Source organism: Falco cherrug, chromosome 14, assembly GCF_023634085.1.
Source record: "Falco cherrug isolate bFalChe1 chromosome 14, bFalChe1.pri, whole genome shotgun sequence".
Taxonomy (NCBI): Eukaryota; Metazoa; Chordata; class Aves; order Falconiformes; family Falconidae; genus Falco; species Falco cherrug.
Window position 1 is genome coordinate 16028845 of NC_073710.1, and position 26875 is coordinate 16055719.

The 26875-nt window shown below is 38.2% G+C and overlaps 1 protein-coding gene across 1 annotated transcript in view; it reads left to right on the forward strand.

The window, feature by feature from the left end:
• Positions 1 to 26875, forward strand: part of VAT1L (vesicle amine transport 1 like) — a 64117-nt gene that overhangs the window by 33657 nt on the left and 3585 nt on the right. The window contains exon 8 of the mRNA XM_055726956.1: positions 25296 to 25379. Coding sequence (XP_055582931.1) covers positions 25296 to 25379 — 84 coding nt within the window. The remainder of the gene's footprint in view (positions 1 to 25295; positions 25380 to 26875) is intronic.

The following is a 26875-nucleotide window of genomic DNA, read 5'->3' on the forward strand; positions in this document are numbered from 1 at the left end:
ATGTAAGAAAGGTTTAACAAAGAGAGACAGCAGCAAAATCCACAGATACTTCAAAATGGAAATTAACTGGGGAATTACTCATCATGAGATGAGTGAAGTCATACAATGAATTAGCTGTTGTTGAATGTCTCGCTGTTTTGCAACTATTTGTTTATGTGTTCAGGTGTTGAAAAGACATAGATGGTGCATGCTTAAAATATTGTTCCTGTAGTAAAAAACTGATTGTCTGTTAAGATTGCAGTTCATTACAAATAGTGGAGTTTAAAACAGAATTGGTATGCAGTCAGTATTTGTCAAGCTGTGTGGTTGTTTGTTGGTAACTACTCATCTAATCCTTAATTTGCAGTTAGTTACTCTTCATTCTGATTAATTTGTGTGCATTTATGCTTTAGCATTCTCTGGAGGGTCTGTGAATCTTCGGCTTCACACAGTAGATGATTCTAGATTATTAATCAGGGTGAAAACTGGAGGTTCTCAAAATCTGGCATTCAATAAAAAGTCCATGTGGCATTTTCCTATTAAAATTCTGTTTTCTTCAGCTTTTTATAATTGCAAAAGAAAATATATACTCAAGGTGGAAAGGGTTATTAACAGTTACGCACGTTCTCTGATGATTTACAGCAGTTAAAAGTAGCACTGATAGCACGTGAAACAAAACTCGCAAAGTCTTGCGCGTGAGCTGCCAGACAGGAAAGTGGCAGCACAAAATCTGGTCCATGTCATCAAATCCCCGTAAGCCCCTGCCCCTCACACTAGGCTACCTGTTTCAAAAGGGACTCACAGTATGTCAGGAAGTTTTCAGACTTGGGCTATTTTGGCCCAGATGGGTGACCAGTAAGATGATGGAAAACCATCCTGTGTTGTGTGCCAAGGGATTCGTTGCATTCTTGTCTCGCAAATGATGTAGTGTGCCATCACATAGTAATAATGGTATCAAAGACCTGTACTGCCTTAGGGCCAGTGAGAATGATGAAGATTCTGAAACCTGGGGAATAGAGCTGCTATTTAGTCTAAAAAGTAAGAGGATAATCTGATGACATTACAAGATCAGGTCGGTATATTACAGCAGGCACTGCACGTCACCCCGTGCCGTTGTTCCGTAGCGATAATGTAGTAATGGCCTCAGTAGCTCCTTACTTAAATAGAGATGTGACAGCTGGAGCCCAGATCCAGGAACATACAGTGGCATTCAGCTGGGATTGGAATCAAGGCACTAAATACACTTAAGGTTCAGGCCCTGTGGATCTTGATACAAATATCAGAAGACACTAATGATTGTGCCTCGTGGTTCAGTGCATAGAATATTTTTGACTGGAATGAGCCATGCACCTTAATTTAGTTTGTAAGGATCACTGCACTATCAGTTGCTTTTTGGGTTTGGGTTTTGGGTTTTTTGTTGGGGTTGTTGGGTTTTTTTGGCTGAATAATTACGTGAATGTTGCAGGTCTAGCTGTAAATAGAATTCTTATATAAATGAGATCTCCGTGTCTTGAAGCCAGAGCTTTCCTCTATGATAAATTCCTAAGGAAAAACCAAGCTGTGTTTAAGAACCTAAACCTACAGGAGTGCAGTGCAACTGATTACATTATAGAATACCTGCTGATACAATAATCTTCTTTAAAAGAAATGTTTTCTCATATATTGCTGTTCTCATATAGTTACTGTTCTCTGCATTAGCTTTCAATGTTACTAGCCTGCAAAGGAACACAGTAGAAACCTTCCATCTCAGATCACACCCTTATCAAGTTGCAATCCAGTGACAAGAACTGGATGAAGGAATATTTTCCGTACAGCATTTACAACATACTTTGGGGAGGGCAAAGCCATCACAATATGGGTGTTTAAAAACAGCACTGCTCTGTGGCTTCAGAGGTTTCAGGTACTGTAAACTTGTTTGGTTTTTTTTTCCGCTGAACTCATCCACTTGTGCTTTTAGATATCAACAATATCAACAGTATTTGGGGCAGGGGGGATGGCAAATCTCAAACCCATGATAGCAGAATAATAACAGTGAACCCCCTAAAGCAGATACTTTGATTTCATCAGATGCTATTCATGCCTTTCACTGATCTTCACTTTAGGGCAAAAAGCCTTCCATGTATCGCTATAGTAAGACACAGAGAAAATTAACCCATTAGTTACTTTTAACATAGTAAGAAGGCAATCTAATAATATCAGATCAGGCTGGTACCTTGTTATGAATACTAAACGCCATCTTGTGTCTGGTTTTTTTAGCGATAATGTAATAATGCATGTGCAGGTTTTTCTGTCTTCTGCTTGATGAAAACAGATTCTTTAACTGACCAAACTACACCTTTTTTGAATCAAGCAACTTCTATAGCATTTAGAGCCTGTATTTGTTCTTCAAGGTATGCAAAATAATCTAGAGTAACGTGATGAAACTGCAAGTTAATTTGTAACCAAAGTAATAACCCTCATGGAAATACAGAGAATAATAATTTTTTCGTAAGCATAGAACAGTTTTCTTTGCAGTGTTATATTGTAGAAGGAGGGAGATGTAACCCATTCTGAGAAAACTCCCATGAACATGTCTGTGTTTCCTTTGCTGTGATTATCTCCTCTAGCATTACAATGCAGAGTCTGCTTGTTTGGATGCTGTGCGTACTACTTTGACAGGACTTCATTTAAATTTGTTTTCATTTGCAGTTGTTCATGAACTGCTTTCCTGATTTACAGGTATTAGCTCTGCATATATATGGTCCTGTGATACTGTCTTAGAACACTTTGTTCTTCCTATGTGTGAGGTTCTGTTTCCTTTGACTGTATAAAATAAACATCTGTAGTTCAAAGTAAATCTAAATATTCTATCAGTACATCACCATTGTTTCTTTGTATACAAACAAGTCTAACACAAGTTTCATACAAGCTTCATGCAAATATCAAAGCGCACAGAAATGCAAGGAGCTGTGTCTTACTGATGTAACAGGTTTCAGAACAGAGACGTGGGGAAAGCAGACTGAGAAGCAAAACCTGGGTAATCCAGGGTAGTTTGTTTCTATGTTCACGATCAAATGATACACAGTTGGAGGCCAAAATACCTTTCAGATGTTGTGAAGAGTAAGGGGAAAACTATTCCACTTGAATTTTACCTCACTAAATTAAATGCAATGAATACAAGTTCTAAATGAATGAAAATTTAATCATGGGTAAGGTAATTTTTAATAAAGACTTTGTGAAGAATTTTTCCCAAGATGCTTATCTGAAGTAAATATTAATTAAAAATCCAAATAATTTTGGTGCTGTATGCTTACAGGAGTGAAATATACCATGGAAGTAGTGGAGATGAATTACATATTGCAGTTCTTTTCCCTCTAAAACATTGTGTGTGCTTGATTATGGGATCCTTGCTGGTCTGACATGAATTATTTTCTACTAAATGCCTATATAATTTCATTTACATTTCTTCCCCGTTTAATACTGTTTAACGGAACTTCATATCACTTTGTAACTCATTCTACCCTTCCTACCTGTATCAGCAAGCAATGGCATAAGCCAGTAGTGGTTTTGGATTCATACACTTTTGATGGCAGTGTAACATGATTATGATTTTATTAAGAGTGAGATAGAAGTAAGACAAGAATTATATATAGGCGCTGTGGCTCTGTAATAAGGCCTCAGATACATGACATTAGCTATGATTACCGCAGAATCAGTTGAGTAAATGAGCTGTTTTAGGAAATTCAAGACTTCACGTGTTAAGTCTGTTAAGTATGTAAGCAGAAGTCAATTATTTTCAATTGCTATATGTTATTCATAAACACTGCATGAAATTCAAGCTACATGGATGGAATTTAATTAAACAAGTAATATATTTCAGGTCTGTGCTTTCTTTTATTTTCTTTTACAGCTTCTGAAATTTAGCTTGTTTTGTCTAGTCTGCTGGTTGAATAACTGTGTTTAAACAACTTTGCCGTCTAGAGTCTTCAGAATGTTCCTTTGTGCATGCTGAGAATATTCATGCTATAATACTCACTTAATAGATAAATAACAGACGAGATGGTGGCTATCTTCATTCGCCTGATGCCATGCAGCATGTTAGTGGAAAGATCATGGATCAGCATGAAAATCTCTTGATTTCCAGTTCTGACCTCTTAACGGCCAAGCCCCTGAGCTGCATCTCAGCATCTCCATGAGCTTATGTGGTTCCGTGTGTTTACTGGGGGCTGTAATTGCAGAATGGTATGTCTTCTACCAGATTTCAGTAAGCCGTTTCATTTCAGGGGAACGGTATCTTAATGTTTTGGAGTGAAGCAGCAGACATGGGAAAAGTATTTTGGCAATATTTCTGATGAACATTGATTCTGTGTTCAAATGTTGCTGCTACAAAGGTTAGAGGCTGACTAGTGTGAGACTAAGCCTCTCTCAATTAACATAAATACAGCCCACAGCTACAGCACTTTTCTAATCTACTTAGTAAGCACTCTGCTAAGAATTAATTAGTTATGGAGATACGCAGGCAGAAAATACTTCTCTAGAAGGCATGAGACACTGGAAGTTGAAAGTGCAGTGGTGAGTCATGATAGGTGTTTCTGGGTCAGGACAGATTGTCATTTCTGTTTGCCCTTGTGTGCTGCACAGATAATAGCTTTCTGTAACTGCAGGGCAAAGGAAAACAACACGTAGACATGGTTCCTGATGGATAATGTGAGGGTGGGGGGAACGGGCAGGAAAATAATACAGGAAGAATTGATAGATTCCACTCAAGAAAGTGTGCGCTATTAAAGATAAACTTGTCAAATGCTTCTAGTTAATTAAATTAGTAACAGGAGTTTGTATATGGGGAAAACTGGTTGGTCATTTATTAGAAAAAAAAGAACAAACTTGTAACAGGGAGCAAGCTGCTGATTCATTCCTGTGAAGAAGCGGTATTTTACAGGGGTAGTCTGCTTACTGAAATACATTAGCTGGCTTTTAGGTAATAAATTGGTACACATTCCTTATGTATTGAACTGATACGGTGATACCGTACCCGTGCAAGACAATAACCAGAGACCTAGTTAGGGAAAGCTTTACCAAAGCAGAGGGGATATACTGTAGACATCAAGGACACTTTTAAAAAACACCAATGCGTGTGCATACCTCCAAGTGATATACAGTAAATTTCTTCTATGTTTATTGTGAATGGTTGGCTCTAACATACTTCTTTTACACTTAATTTTTGCTGTTTGTGTCATAGAATTTAAGCTGTTCTCAAGAGTCAGGAAAACGGTTTCATGAAGTCATTTTGCTGTTCAAAAACAATTTCTAGACTCTGTGAAGTATGAGAGAACAAAAGCTATGTGCTTTTATACCCTTGATTCAAATGTGCTTCATTCCATTCATTTTTATTTCTACCTAATAATGCAATGAAGCATCTGCCTGTCTTCCCCTAGTCTTGCATGCGGGTTGATTAAATATATGCCAACACGTTACATCTATCAGCAGAAATAATTTTGAATGGATTGTAACAGAATGCATACTTTATCTCCTGTTCCACAGACTCGGTAGTACCACTAACAGGTAGTACCATAAAGGAATTCTTAAGATTTGGTTAACAGTGACTGTTTTCTGTCACTCAGAGCAGAACTCTTGGATACCATAAATGAAAAACACTAGATACATAGTAGGTAGTAAAGGGAAGATATTAGAAACTAGGTTTTCAAAGACACATTCAGATGCTATTTCATTCCTGTGCTATGCGCTGTTAGTGTGTGTAGTTAAAGCCGCAGAGCCTGCGAATGGAACCTAGCATTTTCCTCTGTGTCAAAAAATTCCACTCACGCTTCTTTGTTAATTAGTTGACTGGTTCAGAAAGAAAGCTCTCGGTTGTTCAAGTTCAACTGGCAGGGACTGCTAATGTGAGAAATTCAGCTTTCCTCCCAGGGTATCAGGAAGGAGAAATCAGAGGTGTGTGTTAACAATTCCTAGTGGTTGTTTTCATTCTTTCAGAAACATTTTTTGGTCTCAGTTAAAATTTTAAAAGACCTATTTTCCAGGTGCTAAGGATTTTTTAAAAACTGAGGTAGAAATAGTGAAGTCTACTTGGCAATTTTGAGAGAGCTGAGATGTCACCCTTCTGTCTGGCACAACACAGAATACAAATAATTGAGATTCCTCCTGCCTTTGAAGCCCTCCCATTTTCAGACAGAGACCCTTGATGATTTTGGATGAATTTTGGCCTCTAATGTGCAAAAAAATCAGACTAGTTGTTTTGTGTTTTTTTCTGACTATAATCTGTGAGTCTAATACTTCATTAATCAATTAATGCCTAGAACGCCATCTTAAGGAGTCACTGAAAAGAATCAAAAGGGAGTGGGAGAGAACAAGCGAAATTTCTCCTGACATTTAAATGTCGTAGGTCCGTTTTAGACAAAGTGATGCGGAGTTGGCAGCATTGGTCTGTGTGGCCTTCTCCTGTGACTGACAGTGAGCAGAAAGGTTAATAAGGCAGAAGGGAATGAGATGCTTTCAGAGACTGCAGAATTACTGTAGTGAGAAACATCAGTAGATACTAAGCCTTCAGCATTTCTGCTGTATATTCTAGCTCACATTTTTCTGCTTTTGGGGGATTTTGCATGCTTGGCCTAGGAAAAGGTAATGCTGATGTAAGCTTTTACCTATAGTAGAAGGATGTTTAGTTGTTAGTAGATGCAGAACTCTGGTAAATTAAATTAATTGGGCCTTTTTGGTTTTAAAAATGCCTTTCTAAAGTGAACATTCTAGTTCTCCTGGGATCTGCTTATCAGCATATCTATGGAACAATAGCCAAAGAAAAAGTAAATTATTACGTTCATCAGCAAAACCAAGTTTGGCTCTCAGCAACTAATGATGTTGATGACTGGTTTTGGCAGACTGGTAGAATTGTTTGGTACTCTCATGAGCAGTAGCACAAAATTCATCATAATTTTTATTTTATTTTCATACTAATAGTCTAATTAGGTTACTAGATTCTCTTTATTGCAAAGAAGACACAATTTTTGTGTTCTATTCGATACAATTTTGCCAGTATCTCCCCCAAAAAGCACATACCACTGTCTTACCTACAAGACTTGTAGATAAGATCATTTTGTGGTTTTATGTAGGTAATCTACATATTAACCAGATGATCGATTGCTGGCATTGATTGTAATTAGGAAGGACAGTTGACTGTTAAACTTCATGAGTCAATGCATTCCAGTGTTTGAGTCCTACCTTACATACCTTAAGATTCATGACTGGATCATTACAACATGGACTAATTCATTACTTTCTATATATCAAGAAAATGAATATCACAGTTGTGCTTTAAGCCCACTCTTGGGGTTCACCACCAGACTCTTGTAGTTTCTCCAAAGGCTTGTGGAAGTTGATCAGGGGCACTTCATAGCAGAGGGGGCACATACCATGTAGAATTCTGTTTTGATGCCACCTGATCATCAGGCTGTTCTGATTTGGAATTTTTTTCAAATAATCTAAAATTCCCTGTCACGTGGCTTTTAAAGTCTTAAAGGTTTAAGACCTTATAACACATTACAACATTAATGCATGCTATGATTAAATTCTCCTTTTCTAAATATAGTGCGGAACTTCAGTTGGAAGCAAGTTTACTTTTCTGGTTTACATAATTTTATCCTGAAGAAAATGCAATGATTTTATCCAAAAAACCACTTCATTTTAGCGCATAACAATCATTAATCAAGGTAAATATCCTCACCTAATGAAAATGGCTCATATATTCTTTTCAATAGTTTTAAACACAGATGAGTTTTAAAAGCAAAATTACTCTTGGGCATAAAGACATCTCTTAGCATAATATAATCCAAATTTAATGTGATAATTTAGAGGTTTTATGTGTTATTGCAGTTTAGTAATGATATTATTGCTCATTACAGGTAATGATACAAATTAACAGCAAGGCAGCAAAGCAGATAGATTGTCATTTGTATTGACAGTTCCCTGTATATTTTAGTCTGCTGTGAGTGACCAAACACTAAGTTATTTTGTAGGGCAAATCTGTATGTTACAGTCACTGCCATAAAGGAAGCAATTCTAAAAGGAAGCAATGTAATTTAAGATCTTCAACTGAGAACTGATTTTCCACTGTTTTGATTTTACTGAATATGCTAGTTTGACTATCAAAGTTCAGGCCTTGAATGTGGCATTAAATTGCGCCCATTTGAAAATGTAGGCTGTATCTGTAAGAAATAAAGCCTCACACGTCACGGACTGCTTCAAATCTTTGTTAAAAAGCGTTCAGTTTAGTAGAATAAAGGTTGTGTAAAAGTGAATTCCCTACCATCAGCAAATGCAGCTTTGAGAAGAACCTGAGGGGTTTTATTTTATTATATGGTATGGTTATATCCTGGGTAAAATATCTTCAAGATCTTAAACCTTCCTGAGGAAAAAGGGCATTAACGCAATACTGTATCTTTTCCTTCAGTTTAAAGAAAACATCCAGTGTAATTCTAAGAGTTCCTACAGTTAAGCCTACATTCGCCTGCAGCTAGCAAAATAAAAGTTCTCACCTATTTTCTTGAATTATTGTAGCTAGTGTACATGTTGTTTGTTTTGCAAGTGTAATTGAATTCGATTAGAAGCTGCCTCGGCTGAATCAGTGACGTTCTATCACATGAACGCTTCTGCTTTGGCTCCCTGCTACCAATTACATAGCAATTTGATTTCAGTCAATGCAGTGTAATGCTAAGCTGAATGTTAAGCCACACATGAGCATTAAACGTGTTGTAAACTGAATCAATTTTTATAGCAATCACATTGGCGCAGTACTTAGGCAAAGTTAAGATCTTTAATATAGGCTTAGAATGAGACATTTTTTAGCAGTGCCAGGAGAAATACTAAGTAGTAAAGCAAATAGGACTGCAAAATATATTGTAAAACTGCCAGCTAGCGAACAAGATAAATTCAAATACCTTTCATCTTACCTAGATTAATTAGTTCAATCTTATGGTAAACTGATGTAGCTACTGAGGATAATCATGAATCACACTCTCTAACATTACAACTGTATTAAAATTTAATATATCAGTGGGTTTTGGTTTTATTTAAGTGTAATTTTAGTGAAGTTTCGGAGTGGCACCCAATGGTAGAGTCTGACAGCTTTTTGAATAATCAAAGCATATGATGACTTACGAATAATTAGATTTGCAATCCTCATGGTACTACTTTCTGAAACAAAAAAAGTTATACAAGAAATCAAAGGAGAAATATTTTCTTGTTTGGATCTTTAGAGGCCTCTGGGATTTACCTTGGTGAGTTTCAGGAATTTACATAATTGGTTTACTGATTAGGGATGACTTTTATTGGAGAGAATCCATTGTTACAAAAGAACATGGATATTTTTTCAAAGACACAATGTATAATGTGCTCTTGTAATCTGATCCTAGTAGGTGGATTTGTATATGAAGCTTCTTAGACTTTGGAAATTACAGTGTCAAGGCTTTTTAATCACTATGTCTTTACCTTCTGGGAGACTGAATGTTTACTGTATTTTGTAACCAGTAAGTTTGGTTCCCATGGTTTGGAATAGTGGTTCTGGAACAGAGCACAATTTCTTCTCAATAGTAGTAATGAAAACTAGGACAGGAATTTCTGATTTTTAGTTACTGATTTTAAGATCCCATATTGTGAAATAAAAATCTCGGAGTAGAGCTCAAGGAAGAATCTCACTTTAATTGTTTAGAAAATATGATGAAAAGTTACAGTGGCAGAAGTCATGTTGGTCACAGGTTTTGTGCCTGACTTCCAAAAAAAGTCATCTGCCATTTGGGAAAGGTAGGGGAAGAAGCGCAGGTTTTCATGAAGCTGAATCTTATTACAGGGTTCAAGTAGAAGCAAGCAAGGCACAGTCAGCGGCCCCTACTACTGCAAGGCAGAGAAGAAAGGCCACAACAGGGAAGGTTAAAGGACAGAAAAAGGACACAGACGGATGTCATGCAGGTTGTGCTGTAAGTTTGGGTTTGAAAGTGTTGGTGAGAAATACCAAAAGAAATGGTGGTGCTGGTAAGCTATAGAGAGGTCTGGAATAGCAAGGTTGTAGAAATGAGGTTTTTGTGAAGATCCAATTATGGAATGGTGGTGCTGGTGGATTAGAGAACTGGAACAAGACTGTAAGACAAATGAGCTGGGAGTAATATAGGCCATCAGCATGGAGTGCTGGTCAGGTAATATGAGATAAAAAGGGACCTTCCTTTTGGAAAGTCTTCTGCACTTTTGCAGCTTCCTAAAACAAAGCACATCCTCTCTAGTGAGGTACACACAAAGAAATGTCTCCTTTATTTAAAACACAAATGTTTTGTTGCCAATAAACAGAAATTTGAATGAACAGTTACTGATAAAAGCTTGGGAAAGAGCAAGGAAGTAAACACATGTGGGTTTTTGATTTTGTTGGATTCCAGAAGGTATTTGGAAGGGCTTTTGGTCTAAACATAAAACTGTAAAAAAAAATAAAAATTCCCTCCCCCAAACCTCTAGGTTTTTTACCATAGTAGCAAAAAAGAGATAGCACAAATTATTTCTTCTGTACGCACACAAACCCAAATGGTGTGTGTAGGTCCGCATCCTTTAATGAGGCAGAGTAACTAGTACTAATAACACATAGGAGTTAAATGTCCATCTTTATTCATGCCTCAAACTCCAGTTTACCTGGGTGAGCTCAGGTTGCATTATCCCTAATTTGATTGCATTTGAAGCATATTAACAGTCGTATGAGGTCAGAACAGGGTTTCATCTGCACCAATATCCAGCTTCTAACATGACAAGGACTGTTGGTTAGAGAGAATAAAAGAAACAGCGTATAGAAAAGGCACTTTGAGCTTTCTAGAATACTTCTCTTATGTTATTTGACTCTGAACACTAAAAAATTGTAGCAGCTTGTACACTAAAGCTGTGGTATGGTTTAAAGGGCCACCTGACTGAGGCACTAGCACACTGCAGTATTACTCTGGAATATCTAAGTATTGTGTGTTGTCTTAAAAGACAAAGAAACCAAGGCATGTAATTCAGATGCTTTGCACACAGCCATACAGTGAAGCTGTGTTAAATCCACAAATAATACCCTCAAGTGCTGTCACTGTGAAGGTTTAACACTGCCATTACTGTGAAGTCTGCTGTGCCTGGAAACCTGGGCAGTCAGGGCCCCGTAATCCCCAGTGTTGCTCGGATGAAGCAGAGTCCCTGCAGAAAAGAGCCCAGTCTTTGGTATTTCATTATATTCTGGTGTAATTGCATGTGTATACAAAAACATGGTAGAATTGGCATTGATTCTTGACAAATGCTTGTTCAAGAATCGCCTAATATTTGGCAGGCTGGTGTGTTGGGTTCCCCCCACCCCCAAGTGGCACTGGTTGTGCCCCTTTGCCCAGAGGCAGAAGACTTGGATTGACTTGGAAGACCTCGAAGCTCATTAGCTCAGAGACAATTCAGAATACTGTGTCAAAGAAAAAAAAATCTTCTGTCTTTAAATAGTGTCCTGCAAGTGTCTAGACAGTCTGTGTGAAAAGCTGTGGTTCTGGAAGTATTTCAGACTTGGAGTTCTCGTATGGCTGTGAAACAATATAGTTCCAGAAAGGCTGGCTGATCTTTCACTTGTGTGTGAAGAGGGATCTCTGTTTGCCAGATTCCCACAGAGAAGTAACCAGACAGGATTGCTGCTGCAAGGCTGTGGAGGGGAGGTCAACAGCATCCACCTTTACAGCCTAGGCATTATAGTTGGAAAGACAACAATACACCACCAGGCAGAGCAGTTATGCTTACAGTTAAGTCTGCATGTTCTAGGGGTGGAGGAGGGGGTGCGTTTGGTGACAGTCATAACTATTAGAACATGGTGATGTGAAAGAGAACAAATGAAACATATTTGTGGGTTGGTGCAGTTGTTCTCCAGACGTTTTTTTCAGAGAGATCACAGGGCAGTGTTGCTGAGGCAAGAGTTTAAAGGCTGATGTCATGGAGCTTTGATAGTCCATAACAAGATAAAATGTCTTTTTTTTTTATTATTGCATAGTGATGAATAAACTTTATTTCCTGCCATAAATTGTTACAACAGATTGTGATGGAATACACCAAACTGAACATGATATATGAATTCAATTTAGGCAGGAGACTGCTGCATCTTAACCAAATACTGAGGGCTTGTTTCTTTTGCCCGCGACTGCCAAAACTCCTTTGCAGCCAAAGGAATTTTCCCCATTGTGAGATCTGCTGCTGTGGATCAAACCAGACTCCCTAGAGTGGTATCTGAACCACTACGCTTTTAAATACCAAGGTTCAGGAGTGTCTGGGGCATCCCTGCATGTACAGTTGGCTGCAGCTTTCTGTAAGATGCATTATTGCTCAGAATGGAGGAGAGTACCATAAAGGTGACAGTTCTGAGCTCCTCTGCTTGTGGCTTTGATGTGCTTAAAGCCATCTTCCTAGTATAAATTAGGACCATGCTATCGTAATTTCTACCAGCCATCCCAGAGACTCAGATGGCATCTGGGATTTGTTGGCTCACAGGCGTATAGTAGCAACCAGAATTGTGATGTAAGAGGGATCCCCCTTTCATCAGTGGATTTGGGAAACTTCTAAACTTTGTCACAACAGTTCTTTATTCCTTCCACACAGCACTATGCCAGTCTTCAGACTGGTTAATCTCAGTGTAGAGTCCATACGATTGTATTGTGCTATCAACTGGACAGACTGCTGCAGACAATTTGGGTTCTGGCTTTGTTGCTGCTCTAAAAGAAATTCCAGCATGGGATCCTTAAAGCTTCATCCTGATTCACAAGATGTGGCTTTTCTGCTTGAGTGTGTTCCAGGGATTTCTTCACCGATCTCTACCTTTCAGAAACAGCCCTTAACTTTGAAAGTAATAAGGTAATTATTTCCTGTATTAATGCAAAAAAAAAGCCTCCCTTTCTCTTCAACCTTATGTTAATAACAAGTGATATTGAGAAAAGTTGTGCTGTGCCAGTTTAAATCAAAAATAGCTTTCCTTCTCACTCTGTACAGGTGTTTTCTAAGATAATACCACACAGTCTTACAGAGATGTTCTTTCTATAGCGTTCCCCATGCAGCCAAAACACTAGTGTTTAGCTGCCGAAGTGCTGAACACCCCTGTGCTGTCCTAACTTGCTGGAATTCTCTGTTGATGAATTTCAATGCCTTTTCTTCTTTTACCATGTAGGAAAGGTCCCACCAAATTGATAAGCTAGGCACTGATGTTTGGTACTTCTAAATATTTAATTTGATGTTGGTTCTGCCTTTTCTTCTGCTTTATCCCTGTTGACTCTGTAAGTAAAAAGCTGGCAAGATTTGGCTCGGTTATTCTGTAATTATAAGGCTTTAAATCTTTTTCCTTGAATTTTACTGAGGCAAAACAAATACTCATTGACGTCAGCAGGAGCTTATATGAATAAGGAAAGAGTGAAAACAGCACCGTTCTGCGGCTGTAGCTCTCCATCTAAAAGATGTATAACTTAATAGATATCTTCAGTAGCCGAGGGAGGACTCAGAGCCAGAATTTGCCTGTAGCGTCAGTTTTTATTCCTTTGACATTTTTCTCATCTTGGGTCTGGTTTTAAGTCTTGCTACCATGGCAACATACAGAGAGGCTAAAAGGTATTCCAGAGAAAAGGTCTCTCCTTGCTGACAGGCAGCAGAAGGAAATAGAGGCCAGAGCTGCTGTTCGCAGCTGTGAATGGCAATGGAGGAATGAAAGGGATTTAAAAAGTCCTTTCCATTTTCACCTATGCAGGCGAAACCATTGGTGTGTAACAGAGCATAAACAAGTGGGTTGGATAACATAGTTTTTGATTTTAGATGTATACTAGCAGGATGACATGATGTGTTAGTTTCACAGCAAGGAAACAGACTCCACGACCCAAGTTAGTTTCCTATTCCTGTGTCTAAAATATTCTAAAAATCATTGCTAACAATACTGTTTAACACTTTAGTGGCTGATTTTGATTGTATCCGTGTTTTCCCCATGCACATTTTTTCTCAGTGCTTGATTTCTGCATGTTAAGAGCTGGCTGTATTCACCATGGGCAGGAACAGAGCCTATTCAAAATCCTGTAATATTATGCTTCGCTTTCATCTGTTTTGCGAGGTGCTGCATACCCTCAGCCTCCAGGAGAATGAAGAGAATTTGAGAGGTCTCTTTAGAATTACTGGTGTAGGGAAGAGAGGAGAATCAGCCTGGGAAAGTGAGGATAGTCGAGGGCAATTGCAGATGGCAGGTTTGCCAGCCTCCCATATACCCATACCCAGGTGCCACGCAGACACGCAATTGGAGTATTTTGTCACAGCAGTTAGATCAATTAAATACAAGAAGCACTTTTCTGCTAGTTATTCTGCTGCACAGTGCAAGGAAAATATTCCTATCACAAATGCAGATCATTCCCACGGAAGTGTGTTGTGGTCAATAGAGGTTATTCCATTTCTCCTGGGGAAATAATCCCTACCAGCAAAAGGATGGTTTTGTCCAGGTAACTGTGTCTATGGTAGGGTGATTGTCAGTAATCACCCCCAGGCAAACAGCTTTTCTACAAAAGCTTGTGCAGAAGACTTAGCCTGAGAAAGGGAAGTATTGCAAACTCATTAAAAAAAATAAAAAGCCTTAAAAAAAAGTCAGCATGTTTTCCAATTAAATATTATTCCAGTACATCACATTGCATAAACCTGACAGAGACATTGCAAGTTTAGTGAGGAGGAGCAAATATGCCAGCAAAAAAATAGGACTATATTTTGAGAGATGTCACCGAGAGTAGAAGGACACAGTCACCAGTGGAGAGGAGCCAAGTGCCTGGTCCCTGCCTGTGTCACAGGGTGTCCAGGGAGCCCGTGTTCTGTCCCTTCTCTTAGCCTGAGCTGTGTTAACAGGGCTGTGGCAAATGTAGCCTGAAAGGGAGATTTCCTTTCGCTCTGTACTTCGGCACCCTAATGCCCTGCCAGAAATCTATGTGGAGTAGTACACCAGTGCACTTCCCTCAGAGCTGCCAGCAAGTTTAGAAACTGTTATCCTTGGTTTCTGGAGTTTCCTCCCTTCCATAGAACAAAGCTACAGCCATGGAGACAGGCTGCATGATTTCCCTTTGTAGAGAGGGCTGCGTTCAGTTTTAAAAGCCGTATATGCCAATGACGTGAAAGAAAACTCTTCTCCTGGTCAGAGAAGAGCGTCTGCAAATACAGCGCAGCTTACGAGTTATATTAAAGACAACGTTGCTTTGTAATAGACCACAGGAGCGAGTCTGAAATAAAAATCATGTTGCCTTAAAGCACTAACGAAAGCTGTAATATTAAAGCTTTGCCTACGTGGAGTCTCAGCTAGAATAGACTGCAGTATGCATCTTTTTCTTCATTACTGCATACAAATGATGCTTAAATAAGTATTATTGATATTAGTGTTTGTAATTCTAGTGGAGATAGCTCTGGGCTTATTAAAATAGTGTCTGTTACAAACAGCAACAGAACAGAACCAGCCCTAGAATGAAAAATGGGCACATTTTTAATTCACGGGATTCTTCCATTAATCTGAACAAGATTTGGATCATTACCTGTGACACTTGGGTTGCCAAAGTAACCTTGACTAGCCAGCTGATGTTTGCATACCGCATGACACTATCACCATGGAGATCCTGGCCGTGTGATTTTGCAGACATGATGCAGTTGCAGGCTTCTCAGACATACGACAGTGAGCAAGAGAGGAATTAATTGGTAAGGAATGCTCTTGCAGACAGCTTTTCTCTCTCTCAGAGAGCCCCTGCATGGAAGTAATGCAGAAGCTAAACTTCTCTTTATTTTTTTCGCAGCATATAGAGGATGAGGGCGAGGGTAATAGGAGGAAGCTCCCTTGGCTTTCGTAAGGAGAATACCGAGTTCTCCTAATGGAAAGTTCATGCTCTGCCAGGAAAGTACTGACCTGCATGAAAACAATGTGTGAAGGATAATACTGATTTACAGAATGTGTGTTCAAGTAATTGAAGCCTATTGAACACTACTAGTTGACAAAGGAATACTGAGACTTTTATCCTCTTTCAATACCTGCTCTTCTCATTCACGTGCAAGCCAGTGATGTCAGAGAAGTTGCATCAGTGGAACAGGGAGTGAAATTTGGCCATATACACAGAATATTTCAAATTCTTCTCAAAAAGTACCTGTCATGCTGTGTGCTTTCCTTTCCAGTATCTACTGAAGCTCACAGTAGCACTAGGAAGTGGATTTTTGGACCTGTTCTGCACAATACCCAACCAAAGACCATATCGAGTGTTAGAAAGATCCTGTGAAACAATCTAATGTTTCTTGGTCTTTTCCAACCTATTTCTGAACCAGGGCTTGTAACTTTTAAGTTCTGGCATATGCCTGTATGTTCAGACAATTATCTAAACCTCTTTGCTAGTTTCTGTATTTCTTGTATTTGGCCTGTACCTTACTGCTGTTTCTTTCTCTTCTAAATTTGAAAGCTCTTGCATTGACAATACAGTTGAAACCAACAAACAAACAAAACTTTTGAGAAAAGACATGATTCTGTTTCTGATGGTTAAGCAGGCTAAATGGATGCTTTCTCCTTTCTACCCATATTCTTTGAATAACAGAAGTACATCAGCCTCAGGATAAAGCTGTTTTTTCCTGTTGCAAAGTGCTTTGTTCCACCTCTTTTACTTGTCTATGAAATTGGTTGTACGATGACAGGTGGTTAAAAGGTGCTGTTACTGTTTCAGTGTGCTACAGCTCTAATTAGTAGGCTTGGCTATGATCAGGTGGGGGTTCTGTTGACAGATATACGCACCCCTAAGAAGACACCATCCCTGCTTCAAAAACTGCCCAAGAGCATCAGGTGGTACGAGCCAGGAGGTGAGGGAGCACGGGGTAGCTATCGCATGACTGTGGCAGCTACTTCTCAAATAATCAGCTGTTTTCAGCCTCCCATATACACACCAAATGAGACTTAGGAAGGATTTGAGGGGTGTAGTGACATCATTGGCATTTTGGGGATTGCCATAAAGAATCATAAAGCGCCAGCTTTGGGGTTGTCTTTGTTAGAGACTTTTTTATGTGTAAGTGCAGCACAGGAAAAATCGTGTGAGTGCTTGAAATAATAGTGGGTGAAAGTGCTCTTAGGAGGTGATGTGGGCAGAAAAGACGGGCTGATGGGCAGATGCAGAGACTAAATGTTGCCAATTACGTCTTCGCTTTTCATCTGAAGAATCAGGGAGGGATTAAAGAGGGAAGGGACATAGCTGGAAAAGTAAGTTTTTTGGGGTGATCTTTGCAGCACAGGTTACAGTGGATGAGGGGATTATTTCATGGCTAGAGGGGAACATGGCTTCTTCACCTGCTGGAAGGCTTGGACATTTTCAGTGTGAAAACAGAGGACAAAAGTTTTCTTTGAGACGATGTGTAAAAATAAACAGTAATTTTTAACCTAAAGGTGTGGAACTAATGAGAGGGAAAATTATAGTTGTAGATCATAAACTAAATTAATGCTGTGTTCCACTGTGCTCATCTGGAGGCGAGGGACGTTCCCTTTATTTGGATGCTGATCATCTTTTTGACAACATGTAATGATACAGCATTAGAATGATTGGCGAGTTTGACAGATTATACCGAGATAATTGAACTAATTTCACTTCTGGCTTGGATTACATTTGTAACCTTGGCATAAGATTCTTTAGCCTTTTGTACTATGGCCTAATTTACCAAAAAGAGGAATGAAGGGTGCCTTTCTTGTAAGCAGAAATCCTTTCATATACCTTGGGGAAACCCACTGTCACCGGAGGTGCCCAAGAAGAGAAAGTACACCGTCCTCTGCCACCATCCAATAAGCCTGCCTTAGCTGAGAGTGAGGGGTAGAGAAAGTCATTGCAAAAATGACACTGTCATCTGTAGATGCCAGTTTGTGCAGCAAACTGCATTCAACCTCATGGAATTAGAAGAATACCCACTCCCCTGTTGCAAGAGTGTCTTTTAATTCCTTCTCTTTTTTTTTTTTTTTTCTTTGAAGTAAATGAATAACTTTACTTAAAAAATAAATAAATTATGAAATTCATTACATTACTGAGCTGAACAGCTTCATATAGGATGATGAAAGCGTTATGTTTTGACATTTCCACTAGGAAGTTTTTCCATGGCATGTTGCCTTCATTGTTTCTCTCTACTAAACATCCCGATTACTAAGATGGGCCTAAAACCCCCGATGTGTTATATTGGCGTAGTGAGCAGTTTAATGTTCCAACTTCGCAGTCTCTCTTAAAGATTGTACTCCTGAGATTGGTTCTTTATACGAGCCAAATACAGAAATGGATCATTATGTTTAAAATAATATCTAAAGGCTTGAAAATAGCATCCATTTCTTAGGCAGGCTCCATTTGTCTTTCACACTGTGAAATGGTGCAACAGATAATTAGTAATATATTTTCCATTTAACTTTGCCTTGTATTTATAAAGCGGTAGGCTGCTTTGCTGTATTCTGATAACAAAATGAAGTTCTATAGACAACTGAACGTCAGCAAGCATTTATGAATATCTCAGTAGAGACTACTGTTGGTTCTTGATTTCGAATGCAGAACAGCCAACAAATTAGTTTCAGTAAAATGGGTAAATAACTGGAGGTTTGACAGTAGCAATACAAAGTTGGAGTATAATTATTTGTTTCAGGCATATATTATTTATAAAGGGTGAGACTTACATTCAGGAAAACATCTGTATTCAGGAACTTTCCAAAGTGATCATGGTCTCAGTAGAGTTCTCAAGCTTATTCTGTAATGTGGATCCAGGGTTAAATCATAAGATAGCTTCTGTAAGGGACGGCACTCCTCACTTCGTCTCACTTCAGTTGCAGGCTTCAGGAAATTGAAGGATCAATGCCACGACTACCAGGACAGTAGAGGTGGAGACCTGAAATGAATGACTCGAGATGAAAAGCCAGACAAGAAATCTGTTCCAGTTACTAATTTTACCTGTGAAAAACATAGTGCTAAAAACAAAGAAGAAAAATCCAGGGAGAACATAGGAAAAAACCTAGTGTGTGTACAATGGGTATACAAGATGCATTTCAGGGAAGGAAGTCTTTTAGTCAGTTTAAAATGGACTGGGGTTACACAGTCCCATCAAAAGCTATGGAAAACCTATGTAATCAGAAGCTAGCTGCCGATATCCAAATGTGATGTCATAGTCTGATAGCATATTATGTTACTTGCTCTGTTTGAAATACATGTTGGTTTTCATTATTTTAGATTTGAAGAAACTATTTGAGTAAAAAAATGTATTGTGGCTGCTATTTTTAGTTTCAGTATGAAGATCTTTTTTTCCTGTCTGGTTGGTTACGTGCTTAATTTTACGCTTTTTGAACATGTGTTTCTCACATAGAAATGTATTGCAATTAGTCAGGAGTGCTGACAGAGAGCTTCATTAAACTTACGTAAGTCGTTTGTGGACATAACGCAGTTTCTAGAAGCTGGTTTCTTAGTTGCAGTATTAGTACTTTACTACTAGTATTCTGCTATTATTAGTACTTTACCATTTTAGAAATGCTAGTAAGAAACCAAAATAATTCTTGTTTTTATCAGTTTTTTTATGCAAGCTTGTACTTACTTTAAATTAGAAAAGCTATCAGCTTGCTAATGACAGAATGACTACAATAAAATCACACCATGTTCCCAGTGCATACACTGGTGTTGTATTTTGTAGAGGAAAATAATTTATGGCTGTTACTGCAGGGTATTCTCTTTCGCTTTTAGTGAAATAAGAACTTTGCAAATCATAGTCTGCCATGGGTTATTAGCTAAGGAAATACGGAAATCTGCCTTTCTTTTAGAGATACTATATCAATTCAGTGTCCCATTGCTGCAGGGAACAGGAAATCTTTTGTATTTATAATACCATGCTATTTATCTTTAACGATATCTAGAGCTAATGTGATACTATTAAATTAGCTGTTTTGATCAACTGAGACTATATAGGCATCTCTGAGAGCTACAGCCTAGTTGAAATCATTCTCTTTGCTGCAGTGACAACTTCATTGTTTACAAAAAAATACCATTTTAAGATTTCACAGACAAACTTTAAAAATTGCTTAATTTTTGGCTTATTTTGGCAATAGGTAGCATCAAGACCTAAGTATCAGTAATTTCAAGGTACATAATTAGTCCTTGTAAAATTACATCAAATTCCCCAAATCCAATATAATCAGTAACACAGTCATTTTGACAACCTACTCTATTGGAAAGGTATCGTTAAAAAAACCCACAAAGTAAAAGACAGAGTAATCTTTTCCCCATGCCAAAACACGGAAATAAACGCTCACCCAAACCAGACAAACAGAATGCCCCAAAGTACATACAGAGTTGAAGCATTGTCCTGAGATGTGCTGAGGTTTTTCCTGTTGTTTTCTTTATGTTGCTTTTGTATGAACTGGACAGGATTATAATATTCAATAATTTTAACTTATTGATCAGTAAAGGGAGGTTGAGCAGAATGTTGGATGCCATTACCCTGACCATGGCACCATTTCTAAATTTGCAAACACCTATTGGCACAGCCAGTTATATCGAAGTTCTCATTGAGGAGAACAAGTATTGAGCTTTCTCAATTCAGGTTTTAAAAATCTGTAAGACTCACATGGAATTCCAGACATCCATCATTAGAATTTCCAAAATCCTATTCTTTACTGTGTATCATCACTTGCATTGCCTTTGAAAGCCTGTAGAGCTCAGGCTTTCTACTTTGAAAGTAGAAAGACAAGGCAGATAGCTGTCCCGTGAATCTAGAACCCAGTGTGCCTGGTCAGCTTGCTTTTTCTTTGCTTGTCTATTTAGCTTGTATGTAGACTTTTAAAAATACTAACTTATTGCAATACTTCACCTGTACGAAAATGGTTAGAGGGAGGCCTTGTTATTACAGCTTGTTTCTGAAGGCAGAAAATCTAGTCTGGTAGGAGGTGAAAGTATTAAACTATTCTGAAAATTACCGTTGTTGGTTAAGATAAGTGGCTCAGCTTGATTTTGAAAAGATTTGAGGCTGGAGAAGATGAGCCTATTTGGAGCAGAATAAGAAATTTTAAAGAGGGCACTATATTCAACGTTCTGGATATTTTTGAGGAGTACTCCAAGAGAGGCACTAGGGCGTTGTTGGAGCAGATTTAGTACAGCTGTCAAACTTTATAATTCCAGAGAACACAACTGGCGTGAAACCTCTTTTAGAATATTCTCTGACCAGTAACACGAAGGCATTTCTGTTCTTACTCCCCTACCAAGGTCTGTTGACAGTAATGGTCACTGTTCTCGATATGATACAGAATACAGATGGACCGAAATGGCTCTGATTCAAGAGAAGCTCCAAGATCCTGACCATAACATCCCCTCAGGAAAATATACTTGAACGGGCTTTTTTGCAACAGGCCGCCTTTGCCAGCCTTGTGGGTTTTTTTATCCTGTGTTTGTGTCCAGGCTTCTTTGAAGAATTGTGTTGGTAGCATTGGTAGTGTAACACCTTTGTAACTGTGCAAGTGTGTGTTAATAGATTAAAATTTTCTAAGAAATCTTAAAGCTGCTAAATTTTGCCTATAATGGTAACACAGTGCAGTGATTCTGTGCATTCCTGTTTACACGCTGTATATGTTACATTCCTTGTGCCTCTGCTTGGGTCCAGCAGAGTGGTATGAGGAAGGAGCTCGTAGATGGCTCCAAGTCTGCAGCACTTGGGGAGTTATGGTGGAAAATGAGAACGTGAGTGTTTCTCACAGGGCGTAGTAAGCATGACTTGTAAAGGACCTTGAGGTACTTTGGTTTTGTCTTTCTAGACCTTGCTTTGTTGTTGTTGTTTTACAGATGATCTCATTATTGGATAGGTCATTTCCAGATTCACTGTCACTGCTGAAAAACACCTGAATGAGGATATGTGATAACATAGCCATGACTGTATTGTTTGTAGAGCTGAAAGGGATGGGAAAAATATCATTGTTCAAAATTGTTTCTCCAATTATAAAAGCATATTCCCTAAAGCAAATGCAAATTGTTTCAAACTGAGTTAAAAAGGTCTTTTGCCTGCATTTGCTATCATTTTCCACTAGACTGAATAGATAGAGGAAGATGATTCTACTCTAGAGTATCCTTAAAAACAGCACATCAGACTACAATATGAATTAATGCAAATGTGCTTGAGGGAGAAGGCAAACTTGGGATTCCTTTTATTTCTCCTTTGCTATTAATAATTTTCCTCTACTGCTGCCTAAGAGTGCCTGTGTTGGATCCACTGGGCAGTGCATGGCTCTGCAGCATTCTGGGTCTGTTGTTTTTCAGTAACTGGTTTGCCAACTTTCCTTACATAAATAACATGGAAAGTGGAAGCGTTTTCTAATTGTCCACTAATGCATATAAATAGTCCCGATTCCAGTGCAGAGCTCTGTGGTACGTACTGCATCCATTTTGGGGCTCTCAAGGCTAAAACCTGTAGTTAGCATTAGTTCAGACACAGACCTTCTAAGGACTGAGCTATACTGAAAGCAAACAAAGGGCAACAGAATTTGTGTCCTTTATTCCACTGGAAACTTTTTATATTAGTAGACACTCCTTTGCACTATTTCCAATCCAAGAACCCTCTGCTGATGGTACTGCACAAGAAGAAATTCAACTGATGTGTCCATATAAAGAAAAACTTGGATTTGAGCTGACAAACGCAAATAGCAGACAATATAGAGTAATTGGTGAAAAGGAATTGAGGGATGCAATTCTGTTAAAAGAGGGACACCCTTTTGATCCTTCCTCCTGGAAAAGGGATATTTATTGTGAATCAAACTTCAACCACTTCAGAAAACCTGCATTAAATTCCAGGATTTCCACATGCCTCACTGGAGTACCAGTTAAGTAAGACTGCGTCTGATTTTAACCAAGTGCAGCATGGTTCACTATCTTTGTTGGTAATGTGCACTCAGGCACAGACTTACGATGAAGCTCCGTACCACGCTCCACAAAAGGCAGGCTATATGCAGCACTTAAATCTTTACAGTTAAAGTAAGTGCTTTTATATAGTTTGCATAGAACAACTTAAGCTTTAACCATACTTGCATAGCAAAGGTTTTTAATGCTTTCTGCCCTCTGTAGGATTAAGAGGGGATGTTTAAATATTCAGGCACCTTGGGAAACAAGTAGTTGCAGTCTTTGTTGAATAAATGGATTGTTAGCAGCCGTAAACATAAAAATTACTCATTTATAAAATAGCTCAGGGTCTCTTTAACACAGACATAGTGTACTGAACGGCATTGCACTAGTACAGAATTTGACTAGCTGGGTAAATAAGTTGCAGATAACACTAAAATATACAGATGAAGTATCAGCTCTTCAAACTTTTTTTCAGATATTTTTATATATTTTAATAGCTCCATCTGGATTCCATAGCCACTATTATTGTTACAAGTTTTATTGTTCCCTTTGCCTCAACCTGCTGTTTGCATTTGCAAGCTACTTAGAAATGCCCTGGAAACAACTTCTGAACCTTTCTCCAGAGTCTTAAATTTGATACTGTGCATATGAAAAATGCAGGGAAAGCACATTTTCTCAAATTTGCCGTGCCAAATATGATATGGTCCAAATTAAAATAAATGTTGCATACCCTGCTTTCCACATGATGTTCTGGTAATAAATGTCAATGGACGGGTAAGTGTGTTTCCTGATTTCTCCAATTCTGTCACATCTATATTGGTTATTTATGCTCTGCTATAGACTCCTAAAAGCTTGATTTGGCTAATAAGAGTAATAAAAAATAATACAGCTGCTGCTGCTTCAGAGTCTTTGTTGGATATTCTTAAAGGAATACTGTCCATAGTGCAGAACAAGTCTTACAGGGTAGTTAGGTGTTGTTTATGCTGTAAGGTAACTTCATCAGTTATTGTGATTTTGTGGACTACATTTAGAGGTCAACCTTCTATCCAGTGGGATTCAGAAGCTTGTGTTTTCCAAGGTTAATTTACAGTTACGCCCAAAGTTAGAAAGTCACTGTGTTTTGCACTGCAATATTTCTTTTGTTCTAACAGATACTTTTTTTATGTCTGGTATTTACTATTTGAGGGAAGCACGTCGCAAAATTAAAGTTGTAATACTGAGTTCACTGCAGTCAGCTTTCAAAATAAGGTGGACAGGTGGTAAAGATATTTTGTGCCCAGCATCCATTAAATTTAATTGGAAGTCAAAAGCTGTATTCACTTTGTATTGTAAAAATCTCATACCTCCTCCTATATTAGATATTCAGTAATTATCTTAGGTACCTGGACCCCAATTCAGGCTTTTAAATGTACTCTGGGACTCACCTGTTCCCAAGTCAGCATATTGTTTCAAACTTCTATGCTATTATTCTTAAAATATTCAATAAAACTGTGTCACATATGGCAGATCCTATTAACATAAAACTCTTTCTTGTCTCAACATATCCTGTTATGCCAGCAAAAAATAGCGTGATGAGGATATGAAACAGCCTCTACGTGTACATCTTCAGTTCCTGAAGTTTCCTACCATGACAGTGAGGAAACTCTCGACATCTTCCAATTTTCAGTGATTTAATAGCGGTCTGCATGCTGCACGTTGAACAGTCCATGCAACATGCACACAATTTCAATTCATCAACACCGAGCTCTCATGAGTTCTGAGATGTCATACATCAAAATAAGCTCCTCTCCAGTGCACTAGTAAGAAGTTTTTGGTCCTTTCTCACATGTGCTAATTGCAGCCAGCTGTTGAAAGTCTAGTCTTAGTGGTATCTGTAGGACACTAGTTATTTAAAATTTAAAAGAAAAGAGGAAAAAAAGTGGAAAAAAAGGAGGAAAGAAATACTTTCTTATGCAGTGAGAACCATCATATTGCAGTAATCACAGCCACTGCCTGAACAGGGCATTCCCTCTATATGAACGCAAAATAAATTAATTGAAAAACATCACAAGTCAATTAAAAAAACATTTCATACTTTCACTGAAAGTAGCGTTTCTTGATAAATATTCTGCAAAGAGAAAATCTAATGAACAACCTGTAAGGATTAACTGTGTGAGCCTACATTTCTCTCTACACCTCAGCTAACCATTACTTTTGTACTGTGTTAACATTTTGTGTGTATTATGCTATTCAGAAACTGTCATCAAGACTCACATCCCATGCAAGCACAATGCAAAGATCAGGTCTTAGAAATTCACTAAAAATGTTTAACCATTAGTTTTGCTTCAAGCAGCTGTTTAAATGACCTTGCACATACCATGCCTTAAATGCTGCTTTTGGAAGGAAGGAATTCAGGCTTCTCTTAGTGTGTGTCTGAAAATTATCAATAGCTTATCTTTCTTTCAGGTGAAGGAGGCCATGCAGAGAATCCATGACCGAGGAAATATCGGAAAACTAATCCTGGATGTGGAGAAAGCACCCACTCCCTTGGTGAGTGCAAAGCGCTACCTGCATGGTGTACAGTCACACAAGTTAAAGCATGGTAGTGACTTTCGGAGACATGAGACATGTCCCTTACAATATTCTTTTTAACACTGTTTTCTTCTAAATCCATAGCACCTAAATAAAACCAGTAATAATAATTTATATATTTAACCCAAAGTGAAAACATAATTGTAATTCCTGGAGTCCCAGCAGTTACTTTTCTGTACTGAATGGCTATCTGCCTCTCCAAAAATGAGTCTGCAACTCGTACATCAGGGTAAAACTGCCACATTTATTTCTGTCCCTGTGATGGAAAACAGATAGACATTTCACGCAATACAACATCCTTGTATTAATAAGTGGATTGAACAGAAAAAACTACAGTCAATATTACATCAGTGTACAAATGCAGAAGTGCTTTCCGATTCCCATACGAAAGTCAGAGTATACCTTTGGTAGGAATGTCTTTTGCTTTTTTAATAATATATGAAGTATACTATCTAAATACTTCCTTCTAGAAATATCCTGAAGGAAGATGGTTTTGATGGAGCTCAGATCCACTGGATTTGGAGCACTTAACATGCTACTGAATCATTACAGAGAGTAGTAGTTAATGAAAATGAGGCTCACACCTAAACATTCACTGATGGTGTAGGAGAGAGTAGTAAAGAAGATAAACTGACTTCAAATCAATACTGATATATGATGTTTTCTTTCAGACCCGAGACATTTTCTGTTTCAAAAGAACAGAAAAGAACCTGGAATTACAGTTAAGCTCTTACTTGTGCTTACTCTAAAATTGGCTTCAAATCTCATACAAAATTACTGCAAGGAAAAGGAAGGCGTTTGGGACCTCACATATGGAAATTGGATGTTATTTTGTAGATTAATTGCATCTTAAAACTGTAAACAAGAATCCATAACAATATTAATTCATTTATTCTATCTGTTCTCTTGATAGTCTATATCACAATAGCCATTTGTTAGAAGGTGAGAACAAATTTGATACACTTTCACAAAAGGGTGTTAATTAAAAAATATAAGTAACTTCAGAGCATTGCTTTTCTCCGTTAAAATCAGGTTGTGTTTGAGATGTTTATTTCCAGTAGAGGCTAGTAATCACACAGGGAAGGTACAATGTCTCTGCCTTTCTCTTTAAAGAGTAAATGGGTCCCTCCCTTAGTTTTGAAATAGTTACAAGCTCATACAAGAATCTTCTTGTGCCCTAAGAGAGGTAATGGTGGCGTGTTAGAGAATTTAGTCATACTAATGTATGCTGTTAAACACTACCGCCTGTCCGGGTAACCACATTCTTGTGCCTCCAAAGACAAGGTGAGGTACAGGAGAGTCTTACATCTTTACAGAGTTTCTAATAAGTATTCCCATGTGAAAAAACACATGCTCCTTAAATGCTATCCTAAACTACAAAATTCTGCAATTGCCTACTACCTACTACTACTATCTTCAATAAAATACAGAAATACAGTTTGTCCCCACTCCTG